This window comes from Canis aureus, chromosome 16 (genome assembly GCF_053574225.1).
Source record: "Canis aureus isolate CA01 chromosome 16, VMU_Caureus_v.1.0, whole genome shotgun sequence".
In the NCBI taxonomy this organism is placed as follows: Eukaryota; Metazoa; Chordata; class Mammalia; order Carnivora; family Canidae; genus Canis; species Canis aureus.
Window position 1 is genome coordinate 29,292,276 of NC_135626.1, and position 13,450 is coordinate 29,305,725.

At 48.9% G+C, this 13,450-nt stretch overlaps 2 protein-coding genes across 7 annotated transcripts in view; one reads left to right on the top strand and one right to left on the bottom strand.

Moving 5' to 3' along the window:
- AKAP1 (A-kinase anchoring protein 1) overlaps positions 1-4,806 on the bottom strand; it is a 33,764-nt gene extending 28,958 nt beyond the window's left edge. Inside the window, exon 1 of the mRNA XM_077852589.1 lies at positions 4,694-4,806. The gene's annotated coding sequence lies outside the window, so the exon portion shown is untranslated. The remainder of the gene's footprint in view (positions 1-4,693) is intronic.
- The window catches only part of LOC144286304 (uncharacterized), a 90,303-nt gene that overhangs the window by 7,595 nt on the left and 69,258 nt on the right, over positions 1-13,450 (top strand). For all 6 annotated transcript variants that reach the window (XR_013354357.1, XR_013354355.1, XR_013354356.1 and 3 more), the window contains exons 2-3: positions 7,263-7,374; positions 8,809-8,917. Coding sequence is in view for 3 of the 6 variants with exons in the window: in XM_077852601.1 (XP_077708727.1) it covers positions 8,880-8,917 (38 nt within the window). In the remaining 3 variants the exon portion in view is untranslated. The remainder of the gene's footprint in view (positions 1-7,262; positions 7,375-8,808; positions 8,918-13,450) is intronic.

The following is a 13,450-nucleotide window of genomic DNA, read 5'->3' on the forward strand; positions in this document are numbered from 1 at the left end:
ACCCCGGGATCACGCCCTGAGCCAAAAAGAGACGCTCAACCACTGAGCCACCCAGGCATCCCAGGAATGGATTTTTAAATTGTATTTAATGCTTAAAAGTTTAAATTGAAACAGATTCACATGACTAGTTGCCACCCTATAGGACAAGGCAATTCTAGACTGTCTCCTCTAAGGATAGATTAAGGAGGTAAGAATAGAGATACAATAAAAAATAAAATAAAATAAAATAAAAAAAATAAAATAAAATAAAATAAAATAAAATAAAATAAATAAAATAAAATAAAAAAGGGGCACCTCATTGGCTTAGTCAGAGGAACATGTGACTCTTGATTCCAGGGTCGTGAGTTAGAGCCCCATGTTGAATGTAGCGATTACTTAAATAAATAAAAATTTTTAAAAAATATTTAGCACAGTAGCATCTTAGAGCTAAGAGAACTGGAGACGCACTTAAAACAGTGGACTGTGGCACTTTTTTAAGTCTTTGACTTATACTATCCACAGAGCCATGCTTCCTTGCCCAAACATACCCCTCCCCATATACAACCCTGCAGATAATTCCACCTTGCAGCAGCCCAGAGGCACTTTAAGGAGCAGAATCTGAATACTCTTGGTTGATGCTGACCAACCCTCCTTTTTACCAGCTGAAGAAACAGACCCCAGAAGGGTTTAGAACTACTGCTAGGTTTCAGCCCTGAAAGCTGTACTCCCATCTTTACCCCTCAAGCCAGGGCTCTACCCAGCTAAACCAGTGTTGAAACAAGCCTCATGAGTCCTCAGCACTGTGCATTTTTACTTTTCATAATTCACCTGGGGTTCTGCTTTGTTCCTGAATACATGGGCCTCAGTAACACCAGGCTGAGTGAAGGCAGCCAGCCAGTATTACCAGATGGGGACAGAGTGTTTACTATCAACTGCTCAAACAACAAACTGAACTGTAGAAATATCCAAATGGCCAGGATTTAGACAGAATCAAGACCATTCAGAACCATTTAGGAGGAGGAAAAGAAAGTTAAAGGAAAGGACACCCTGAAAGCTACTTATTACTGAAAGCCAGTCTTCAAAATGCTACATGGTAACACACTCCCCTTCACTGCAACAATCTGCTTAGAAAGCAACAGAAAGATTAGGAGAAAAGCCCAGGATTTGACTATTCCTTGGTTCTTCTCACAACAGAGGATCTAGTTTAAGTGCAAAGCCACACTTGTCAGTTTCTCTGCCCCTCAATTTGTATTTATATTAGCCATTGAAACAATCTCGATTGACCTGCAGCATCACCCTCCTCAACAGTTGAAGTGTGAGGATTAAAGGATCAGAGAGGTGTTTGCTTGTAACTCTCCCAGCACGAGACAGTAACTGTCAAGGAAAAGGTATCCTCTAAATTATAGCTCCCACATTCCCACCAGCTACCTCTCCAGCCAGACTCTGTCCCACTCAAAACATTGTCACGGATCCTGTTTTCCACAGCCCAAGTATAAAATCAGGTATCAGAGCCAGCAGGGCTGCTCCATGGAGTGCCATATACGATGGGTACTTAATGTTAAATGATCATAAAGGTGAAACCCTGCATGAGGCACTACACCAGAAAGGGTTTTGGATAAAAGAACTTGCCTCAGAAAGCCAAGTTTAAGATTTAAATACATCCCACTCAGATTAGCAACTCAAACAGTAGGAGAGGATTTCAGTGGGACAAGAGGCCCAGAGGACCCCTGCCTCCCCAGAGCAGAGGAAAATAGAATGGCAAACAGAAGGTCTTAAATCATACACAAAATTGTTGACCTCCTCAAAACAGCACAACAGACCAAGCTACTGAGAGGTCCTCTCATTCCAGACTCACAGAGAAGATTAGACAGGAGTGGCCTGGGGAGAATAGGCTGGTAGGCACCAGCTGGCCAGGCACATGAGGTGCCCACCCCTCAAAATCCTGAAACGTGCACTCGACCAAATCATGTTGCCACAGGCTAGAGCCAGGAGGCTGGTAGCACAGTGTGGGGAAAACAATTTGTTTTCCTTCCAACTAAGTTTCCAGGTCAGAGGTTAGGGGGAGGGGTATTTTTAATAAAATCCAAATCACTCAAGTCATTCAAGAGAAACTTAACGTTAATCTCAGAGATTCTTTAGGAGGAGGAAAAAAGCAACACTTGAACAGCCATCATGAACCAGGCACAGTGCCCAGTCTAAAATATTATCTCAATCTGTCTTTAGGATGAGAGGGGAACACTGTAAAGACTAAAACTAGCCTTCACCCACAAACGATGGCTATGGCCAGGCCTGGGTCCAACACCCATGAATAAAACAAATTGCTTTAAAATACTGATGCTCAACATTCTTATACTGGAGCCACATCCACTTGGCGCCTGAGCACTTTGACAACAGACACCTATGTGCTCACCCAGCAGTGGCCGAGCATGATGTACTTCCTAGAAACAGCTGGGAGGAGGAACGGATATTCATACAAAAGGCTCCAGCAACTTGGAGATGTCTCACTCAAGGGCTTAGATGAGATCAGTTCTCTGCAAATTTTAGACCATTACCTAGCAATGTGCATGACAACACAGCCAGTTTAATCCAGGTAGGCACAGAAGTTTCAGAGCTTTGTAGATCTTTAGGATCAAAAGGCCCTCTTCTATCCTAGAACCACATTTCATCTGAGAATAGACCCAAGAATTACTACCCAGAACCCACAAAACTAGTTAAGAGGTGAAAGAAGTTAAAGTTCAATACAAGTCAAAAGGCTCCCCAAACACAGCCTCACGTGCTTCCAGTGCTCAGAAAGTTTTTTTTTCCCTTGTTTTATTTATTCTTTAGCAATCTCTATACAACATGGAACTCGAACTCACAACCCCCAGATCAAAACTCCCATGCTCTACCCACTGAGCCAGCCAGGGGCCCCTCAGAAAGTCTTAAATAATCAGCAGATGAACAACTTGAATGCCAGAAACAGAAAAAAAAAACTAATAAACGATCAAATCATGCTCATGCCACCCTCTACTCATTTCAAAGATGCTCTGTGCCTTTAAGAGCAAAGGGGATGGGTGGTGCTTACTAAGAGTCCAAGCTTTGCTGGCTGGTTAAAAAAAAAAAAAAAAAAACAATTTGGGAAGGACTCGGTTTACAAGAGCACAGAAAGGTTACTAGTTACCAGAATTACCAGCTTTTTGTGAATGGTTTTCCTTGATCAGTAACGGTGACAAAGGAGTGGGGGGGGGGATAGCAAGCCAACAGATACAACCTTACCAGGGTCCAGCAGCCCAGATTTCCCTGCAGGAGATACATTTAAACACAAAGTAACCTGCACATCTGTAGGGAAAAGATAGCCGGCTTAACCTAATTGCTCTGCCCGTACCGCTACCCGGCTTGAGCGGCCTGCCTCACACCTGGGGTGGAGAGCACCGGGTCTCTGTTAGCGGCGGCCCTAGAGGAGGAAGGCACCCGCCAACCTGGGCATCTCTGCAGGAGAGGAAGATCTCGAAATGCCCAGAGCTTCCAGCAGTCCAGGTCGGTTCAGCACCGCCCACCACCAACAGCGCCTTTCCCTGCCTAAGCCTCCCTGGCGGGGGGTGGGGGGGGGGGATAGGGAGGCGCTGCACCCTAGGGCACAGTGTAACTGATGAAAGCCTGCCCCCGAGGCGTTCAGACCACAGTCTTCCCAGGCACCTTTTGACCCATTAACTCCGAAACTAGCGTAGCCCCCGCCCCCCCCCCGTCCACGGCCTAGGCGGGGGTGCGGGCCGGGTGAGACACGTGACCCACGCGCCCCCGGGCATGAAGTCAGGGGGCACACGGGGCAAGACAGCCTCCACCTCGCCCGACGGCCTCGAAGGAGCCGCAAACGCTAATCCTCTTGAGAGGCCACCAAGCCTTTGACCTCAGGACCCTAACTCGGTTCAACAATCCCTGCCCCCAAACAGAGTTCCAATCACCACCGCGTCCTAACCGCACCCTCCGGGTTCCGCACGCCCAGCCCTTTCCCCAGCTCCGCACTCAGCTCCCGGGGGCCAGGCTACCTGCACGGGTCTGCCCCCGCCGGGCCCGGTGGGGAGCAACCCAGCGCGAGCTCAGGGGGCCCAAAAGTTGGGTGAGCTCCCTGAAATGAGCAGTGCCACCCTAGCCCTTCGGGAGGAAGAAAGGGGTGCCCGCGGGCCCCGGGCGCCTCCTGGCCCTGCCCACAGCCCGCCCCGCCGCCGCCTCTCCCGGCTCAGACTTGGGTACACACGACCTTTGAAAAGTAAACGCGTGTGGGGTTGGGCGACCTTGGGTGGGACGCGCTCGGGTCCGTCTCCCGGGCGGGTGCGCGCGCCCCGGGAAAGTTAAGCGGCAGAGGGTGCCCCGGGCGCCGCGTCCTAGCCGCCCCCCGCCCCCGCCCCCGCCCCCGCCGCAGACAGCCGCGGCGCGCCAGCCGGGCCCCAGGCGGCCGCAGCCCTGCCCCAGCCCTGCCCCAGCCGCGCACCCGCCACTGTCAGCGGCGGAGGGCGAGGGGCGCGCGGGCCCCTGCAGGGGAAGCGCCTGCGCGTGACAGCAGGCGGCGGCCGGGGCCCCTCGGCACGCGCTCGGCGTCGGCAGCCTCCGGCCTCCGGGGCACCTGGAGCGCGCGTCCCCACCACACCTGCGCCGAGGCTCCCCCGCGCCCCTCGGCGCCGTCCCGGGGGCCCGGCAGCTGGTCCTCGGCCCGGCCGCCCCGGCAGCCCCCACTCACCAGCTGCTCGGCGACAGTCGGGATGCAGCGTCCTCGCCCGCCGCCGCCGCCGCCGCCCCCCCCCCGCCCCGGGCCCAGCCGCCCAGCCCGCTGCGCCGCGGCCGCTCCCCCACGTGCTTGCCCAGGCCCGAGGAACACAGAGACATTAAGTACTGAGGACGCGCAGCTACGTGCCCGCCGCGCGCGACGCAAGGCCCCGCCCCCGCCCGCTGCCCCCGCCCCGCCCCACGCACCTGCGCGTGCGCGCCGCCCGCGCTGCTCCCAGCTGCGCCAGAGAGGGCGCGGTCTCGAGCGCTCCGCCGACATCCCGCGGCCGCCGCCCGCAGCCGGGCCTCGCTCGGGCTCTCGCGAGAGGCCCTGTGATCTCGGCGGGGCGGGGGGAGGGGCCTGGCTGGAGCCCGCGGGCGTCGCGGAGCCTCCGAGGTCCGGCGCGGGCGCCCCCGCCGGGCTCAGTGCGGTCCGCGGGGGTCACACCGGCCGCCCGCCTTGTCGCGGGCAGCCCCCCGGAAAGGAGCAGACGGGCCGCGAGGGCTCCCCCGGAGCTGCCAGGGCTTGTAACGCTTAATCAGGCGGCCGTCAATAATTGCTCCATTAATGACTGCATCATAGGAGTACCTGCCACGGCTCAAATGCAACTTTTTTTTTTTTTAAGATTATTTATTTATTCATAAGAGACGCAGAGACATAGGCAGAGGGAGAAGCAGGCTTCTCTCAGGGATCCTGGACACCCCCCCCCGCCCCCAGGTCATGCCCTGAGCAGAAGGCAGATGCTCAACTCCTGAGCCACTCAGGTGTCCCTGCAGCAATGCAACTTTTTTTTTTTTTTTTTTTTTTTGCCTATTTTCACATTCAGTGAGGTATCGAATTGAAAGGTGGGTTTGAGATCTGGAAGAAATCCTGAGAAGAGAGAGGTGGTCACCATGAGTCACTAACTCTGCCCGCGTGGAGGAGGAGAACATAAATTGCGGACAGTGGACAGGATGGGGTCGCAGCGGGCCAGGCCTGTTCTGTCTTAAGAAACGGGGACGCTGGGATCCCTGGGTGGCGCAGCGGTTTGGCGCCTGCCTTTGGCCCAGGGCGCGATCCTGGAGACCCGGGATCGAGTCCCACGTCGGGCTCCCGGTGCATGGAGCCTGCTTCTCCCTCTGCCTATGTCTCTGCCTGTCTCTCTCTCTCTCTCTCTCTCTCTCTCTCTGTGTGTGTGACTACCATAAATAAATAAAAATTAAAAAAAGAAAAAAGAAACGGGGACGCTAAGTAAACATTTGGGTGAAATACAGAAAAGAGATCACACTAACCATGACTTGGGAAAAATGCTTCATCCTCCTTAGTGATTAAAATGCAAATTAAGTGACAATGAGATACCTTTTACCAGTTGAGTTTTAAGTATAAAGTCATGTATACATATGAATTCCAATTGCATGCTGTGATTAGTGCTCTGCAGGAAACAAAGAAGAAGCTGAAATAGGCAAGAAATAGCAAGGTTCTCTGGTTCCAAAAGTCAGAAGATCCCAAAAGTCAAACTTAAACTGAAACCTAGTGGATGAGGAAGAGCCAGCCTTGCAAATAGTATTTGGGAATAAGGATTGGGAAGTATTCTCAGCAGAAGCAATAACATAGGCAAAAGGAAGAAGCAGCTTCTGGCGAACCAGAAGATCATGGTGGGTGCAATATAATGGGGGTTAGGGGCAGTGCTGGGAAGGAAGGTTGCAGACAGGGGGAAGAGGGTGTTGGTGAGAGGGTAAAGAGAACTAGACCGCCTTATAAACTGTAGTAAAAATAGGATTTTATTCTACTCTGCTCAGCCCCAAAGCCAAGCATGCTTCTACCTCAGGACCTTTGCACTTGCTATTCCCTCTGACTGGAATATTCTGCAGAACTCTGCAGAGTTGACGCACCTCTTTCAAGTCCTTTGCTCAATGGTCGTCTTTGATGTCTCAGTGAAACTTTCCTGGTCTCCGTATTTAAAATTGTGATCACACACAGACACTTCTCTGTCCCTCACCCCTTCTTTTTTTTCTTCATAGCACTTATCACTATCTAAATTCTATATGATTCATTTAGTCACAAGAAGAGACATTGGGGGCATGGCACATGGAGGGCACTCAGTAAAAAAGATGTTTAGTGAATGAATGGGAAGCCATTAAAAAAAGGTTAAGGAGAGAATAATACTAGGGGCGCCTGGGTGGCTCAGTCAGTTAAGCATCTGACTCTTGATCTCAGCTCAGGTCTTGATCTCATTCAGGGTTATGAGTTCAAGCCCTGCATTGAGTGTGAAACCTACTTTAAAAAAAAAAAAAAAAAAAAAAAAAAAAAAAGCAGAGCAGCCCGGGTGGCCCAGCGGTTTAGCGCCACCTTTAGTCCAGGTCATGATCCTGGAGACCCGGGATCAAGTCCCGAGTCGGGCTTCCTGCGTGGAGCCTGCCTCTCCCTCTGCCTGTGTCTCTGCCTCTCTGTGTCTCTCACGAATGAATGAATAAAAATCTTTAATAAAAAAAAAGAAGAAAGAGAGTGATACAATGTAATTTCTATTTGTTTGGGTTTTTTTTTTAATTTATGTTTTTAAAAGGGAGCTGAAGCTGCTATGCAAAGAATGGGTTAAAAGAAGACCAGTACAGAAGCAGAGAGATCAGTAGGAAGACTGCTGCAGTGGACCAGATGAGAAATGGTACTGGCCGGAGGTAAGAGTCATGGCAGTGGGTATGCAGAGACTGCTTTGGACACAAGATATATTTTGGAAAAAGTATCAGCAAGAATACTTATGCTGTTGAGGATAAGGAAAAGGGAACAATGAACAATGCTTCCTCTGGCTTGAATCATTGGTTTCATTTGGGACCCACTATGTTTATAGTGTTTTTGGACATTCAAGTGCAAATGAATAGTTGTATATGCAAGTCTGGAGCTTCAGAGAAGTGGCTCAGGTCGGAAATACAAATATGTATTAAAAATCATATAAAAGTGGATCTTTTAAAGAAAGACAATGCCCTGCTGGTAATGGAGGGATGGACTGTCTACAGAGGAGAACCTGGGAAAATGATATCCGAGCAGTTAGTCCTAGACACATTGGTAGGAAAAAATGGGGAGTGGTAGGAAGTAAAAGAAAAAGATGAGACTATGAATATGATTATGAGGAGGGGCAGAAAAGCAGAGTCAAAAGACTGAAGATCCACCCAGCAGCTGTTGCTGAGGAGGAGGTGGCCACAAGGTCAGGGCAGTGCACAGATCACAAGGCAGCCCTTGTATGAGATTAAAACGTGAAGGAATGAGAAAGGAGGTAAGGACAGAGGGCCATCCTAAGAAGTTGGCCCTGAAGAAAAGAGGATGACCAGGCTTAAACTTTAACATCACCTCAAAATGGGCAAAAGTCTACTTAAGGCAGGAATTTTAAGCTAGGATGCATAAAACAGCTTCAGGGATGTTTGTGAACCCCCTGAAATTGCTCACATAGTTTTATAAGTATGAAATTTTTCTATGGAAATAGTCATGGATAGCTTCTATCAGATTCTCTAACCCTGATGTTAAAAAATAATAATAACAGAGGCACCTGGCTGGCTCAGTCTGTAGAGCATGTAACCCTTGATCTTGAGGTCGTGAGTTCAAGCCCCACATTGGGCATAGAGATTTTATTATTTTTTAAAGATTTTATTTATTTATTCATGAGAGACAGAGACATAGGCAGAGGGAGAAGCAGACTCCCTGCAGGGAGCCCAATGTGCACCTCCATCCTGGAACCCCAGAATCATGCCCTGAGCGAAGGCTGACACTCAACCACTGAGCCACCCAGGCCCCTGCACCAAAAAAAAAAAAAAAAAAAAAAAAATTTAAATATAAGAATAAGAATCTAGTAAATGGAATAAGACAGAAGGTAACATTGTATTTTAGAAAAACCGAAAAAAGAAAAAGAAAAACCGGGGGCTGGGGGGGGGGGGAATAGGTCAGTCAGAAGGAGGAAGTGACAAAGGAGACCAAAAAAAAAAAAAAAAAAAATGCTGGAGATTAAGTAGTGACTATCTCAGGGAGAAGGTACTCAATCTAATCTGATCAAGACACTGCCCTTTCTGGTAAGTGGAAATGGCCCAATCAGAACCCAATGCTATTACTCATTTAAATCCTAGAACTCTGCTCCTCATCCTGACTCCATACCCACCAAGCAACCTTCTGATAATTCTCTCCAAGGAGAGAAGCCATGGATGTACCTGTGGCAGGCGCCAGTCCAGCTAACAGGTAGGTTATGGTCTCTGTCAATTACATAAATAGCCCTCTTGTTTTCTACATCTTGTATACCCTGTGAAGGTTTGTTGTTTGAGTTGACTTTCAGTTCTGGGACTTGAACATGGTGGAGTTTTTGAGCCTGCTGTAAGGCTGAGTAAAGACTTGATACAGGACCATGGCAACTTTCATCAAAACATCACCAATACATTGTCTTGTGAGGCTCTTATTTTTTTTTTAAGTAGGCACCACACCCAACGTAGGGCTTGGACCATGACCCTGAAATCAAGAGTCACATGCTTCACTGACTAAGCCAGCCAAGCTACCCCTCTGAGGCTATTAGAAAGTCAACCAGTTATCTTCTCTGGGCAGATCATCCAATGTCAGGAAGCACATGTTTGAGAAATGTCCTGCCTTTCTTAACTGGAAGCATCTACAGAAGGAACTTTTTCAGTGGTAGCAAATACGAACAGTCTCCTTAACAGACAATACAGTGAAGGAGTGTCCCAGCTCCTTCAGTTGCACTGAATAAACAAATGAAACTAAGTCCCTCCCATGCTGCACTGGTTATGCCCCAGGATCATGTGTATCTACAGAAAAGAGTAAATGATCTACTCCTAAAGAAGTCAATAGAAAGAGTTAGGGAATAATAATACCCATAGCTAATACTTAATGAGCGCTTAATGCCCAGCATGATGCAAAGCACCCCTCCTAATCCTCCATCAACCTCAAATACTAGGCATTCCTATTGTATACTGCAATCCCATTCTGCATCCTTAGTCTCACAGTGGTGGAGCCAAGGTTTTAACCTCAGAAATCTAGCTTGGAGCCCATGGATTATAACCAACTCACTACAGTGAGTACTCCCCTCCCGGAGGCAGACCTAGAGTCAGCAGGCAGTTTTATACAGGAACATGTCTGCTATGGTCTTGAATTATGTCCCCTTAAAAAAGATATACCAAAGCCCCAACCCCCGAACCTCAGAAGGTGACTGTATTTGGAAATAGGCTGTTGCTAAGCTGAGGTGAGGCCAGAGTTGATCTGACCCCAAAGCAGTCTGATTAGTGTGCTTCTAAGAAGATAGCCATGGGAAGATGAGAAATGCAGGGAGAAACACCACAGGATTGGATTTATACACCTGTAAGCCAGAGAATGCCAAAGATTGCCAGCAAACCACCAGAATTGATGAAGACACGACACTTCTCCAATACCTTAATTTTGTACTTCTTCCTCCAGAACTGTGAGACATGTTTCTCTTGTTTTGAGCCATGCAGTGTGTAGTATTTTGTTCCTACAGCCCTAAGAAACTGACATAGTAAAAATAAAATAAAATAAAATAAAATAAAATAAAATAAATAAAATAAAAAGAAAGAAACTGACATAGTACCTTTCTTTAAAAAAAAAAGATTTTATTTATTTATTCATGAAAGACACAGAGAGAGAGGCAGAGACATAGGCAGGGGGAGAAACAGGCTCCCCATGGGGAGCCCGATGCAGGACTCAATCCCAAGACCCCAGGATCACGACCTGAGTTGAAGGCAGATGCTCAACCACTGAGCCACTCAGGTGTCCCAATACCTTTGTTTCTTGAACCTGTGGAAGCAAGTTGGTAAAAAGGAATGTGAAGTCACTCGGCTGGTGATAAAAGGGGGGTGTCCCCTTCCTCCTCTCTGGACCCAAGGTGTCCTGGCTCCACAGAGCAGAGGCCCCATCCAAGTGGCTATCGTGAAGGGGCCTCACATCACCAGTACCCAGGCTCTGGCACTATCACCACCATATATTTCCTGGAAACTTTTCGCCTACATATTTAAGACCTTAATTCTGGGTCTATTCAGTGGGTGTCCTAGAGGGCTATGGTTGGCTCTTTCCCAGAGCCCTCTCCACTCTTTTCAGTTTCTTCCGATAGCAGTACAATTGGGAAGTAGAGCTAAGAAACTCAATGAACTACTTCAGACAGGATGAAGTTGTACCCAAAACCAATTTAGGTCCTTTTCCTATAGCCAAGCTCATACATATAGAGAAGCAATTAATTATCACAGATTGTTACTTACTTCATTTTATCCTGTGGGTGGTATTTGCTGCTAGGCCACCTGTTGTGATCCTCCCAGAAGGCCACCTGACCATGCTGCATGCCTGTAGAGGGATGCTTGAGTTGCTTGGACTCTATAAGAACACTGCAGTGAACCCTCTCTGGCAAGGTTTAAAATGATTTGAGTGTTTGTTTTGTTAGTTTGCATAACTTTTGAATGCCACTGCAGCTGGATCGACTGAAACGGCAAGGTGTAGAAGTCTCAGATAACTGCAGGGATGAGAACCGCCCTGGGGATGAGACCCTTTGCCAAGGTGACTCATGTCTAGGAGTGATGATGTTGTACACATAACGCTATAGGAGCTCAGGCGCTACACCCAGTCTCCCATTGCCCCAACCTCCACACAGCCTCCACAATTCCTTTGGAACCATTTTCTTGCTCTATCCATTCTAAAACCTGGCAAGTTTCTGTCTTCTGTTTGATGAGACAGTTGCCTACAAACTAATGTGTTCTACCCAGGACTGTCACTAGCCTACAGTGGCATTGTGCAAATTAGGTAACAGGTGTCCCTTCCTCCAGACAGACACAAGTCTGTGCCAGGCCCCATGGTGAGCAGAGTGCAATAGCACAGCTTGGGTTCCAGGCTCTACTTGCCCTTGGGCTAGATGTCCTTGTGCAGGACACAAACTGCACAACCTTCTATGACATTCCTATAGTTGAGAGTGAGTCCTAACAGAATGAGTGCTGTCCACTATGACGCAATCGGCCAACCAGACCTCTGGGGTTTTTTGCATCACACTGCGATGGTTTTATTCATTTAACTGCTGCCAAAGCCTAAAGTATTGCCTTGTTCAGCACAGGTTTTTGTTTGTTTTGTTTTGTTTTTAAATTTTTATTTTTAAGTAATCTCTGTACCCAACCTAGGGCTTGAACTCACGACCCCAAGAGTCACATGCTCCACCGACTGAGCCAGCCAGGTGCCCCTCAGCACAGGTATTTTTTTAAAGATTTTATTTATTTATGCATGAGAGACAGACAGAGAGAGAGAGAGAGAGAGAGAGGCAGAGACACAGGCGGAGGGAGAAGCAGGTTCCATGCAGGGAGCCTGACGTGGGACTCGATCCTGGGTCTCCAGGATCATGCCCTGGGCTGAAACTGCTGAGCCACTGGGACTGCCCAGCACAGGTATTTAAAAAACGCTTGGGGGCAGCCCCGGTGGTGCAGCGGTTTAGCGCCACCTGCAGCCCAGGGTGTGATCCTGGAGACCCTAGATCGAGTCCCACGTCAGGCTCTCTGCATGGAGCATGCTTCTCTCTCTGCCTGTGTCTCTGCTTCTCTCTCTGTGTGTCTCTATGAATAAATAAATAAAATCTTTTAAAAAAATAAATAAAACCTTAAAAAAAAATAAAAAACACTTGGCTCAGCGGTTTAGTGGTGCCTTCGATCCAGGGCCTGGTCCTGGAGACCCAGGATCGAGTCCCACCTCGGGCTCCCTGCATGGAGCCTGCTTCTCCCTCTGCCTGTGTCTCTGCCTCTCTGCCTCTCTCTCTCTCATGAACAAATAAATAAATCTTAAAACAAACAAACAAACAAAAAACCACTGATGGCTGGCAGTTTCTCCTTTGCTGGCCTGCCCACTGCTCCCTTGTGATGTGTTCAATAAAGGTCTGCCTCCTTTGTTCTACCTTGGATGAATTCTTTCACTGCCCACATGGCCAGCCTCCAACCAATCAGGTCGCCCCACATTTGGTGGCCCTCAAGGGGGAACCATCTGCTGTGCTGTGCCAGGACTTCCCCTTGGTGGACTGATGAGTATCCCTTGGAGAATTGACGACCTCCAACCAAGGTCGCTCTTCAGTGAGGATCCAAAGCCCCAGAAGAGTCTGCCAGACCACTCTTGCCCAAAAGGGTGAGGGATTTCCCCCCTTGCCCTTCAGAGTGATCCTTCCCTCCCTCTCCTTTCTCTTTTCTGCCCTCCGGCAGCTAAACCCTAGTACTCCTCAGACAACTGAGGGTCTCTGGCCACGGCAGCTCCCTGGTGTGGTTTGAAGGTCTGAGGGCAAATGAGTTGGACTGCCCATGACCTCCCCTCTCCCACTCTGTCCCCTGAGGCCTCCTTTCCCAATGTGTGGCACAATTGGCAGTGGCAGCCCATCAAAGGTGAATCTGCACATTTTGCAGACTTGGTTGGGACCCTTTCCTGAAACTGGCTGACTCTCAGCCGCCTTGCTTCTTTCAGCACTCCCTTTGTTCCCATGGGTCCAGTCACCATCTTGATCTACAGGCACAACACATTACTATGGGTCTGAGTGAATGCAACAATTCCATACAAGAATGCTGATTCCACAAGGGTTCCAGCCCATGCCATCGGAGGGTCCCCTCCCCCAAAATCCCATGGACCTGGCTATCAGAGAATTTCACTCAAATCCCCTCTCAGCATGTTAATCTAATACCATCCTCTGGTCTCCAACTGCACAGAACCCCTGATGGACACTTTAGGTAGGGACAGCCTCCCCAC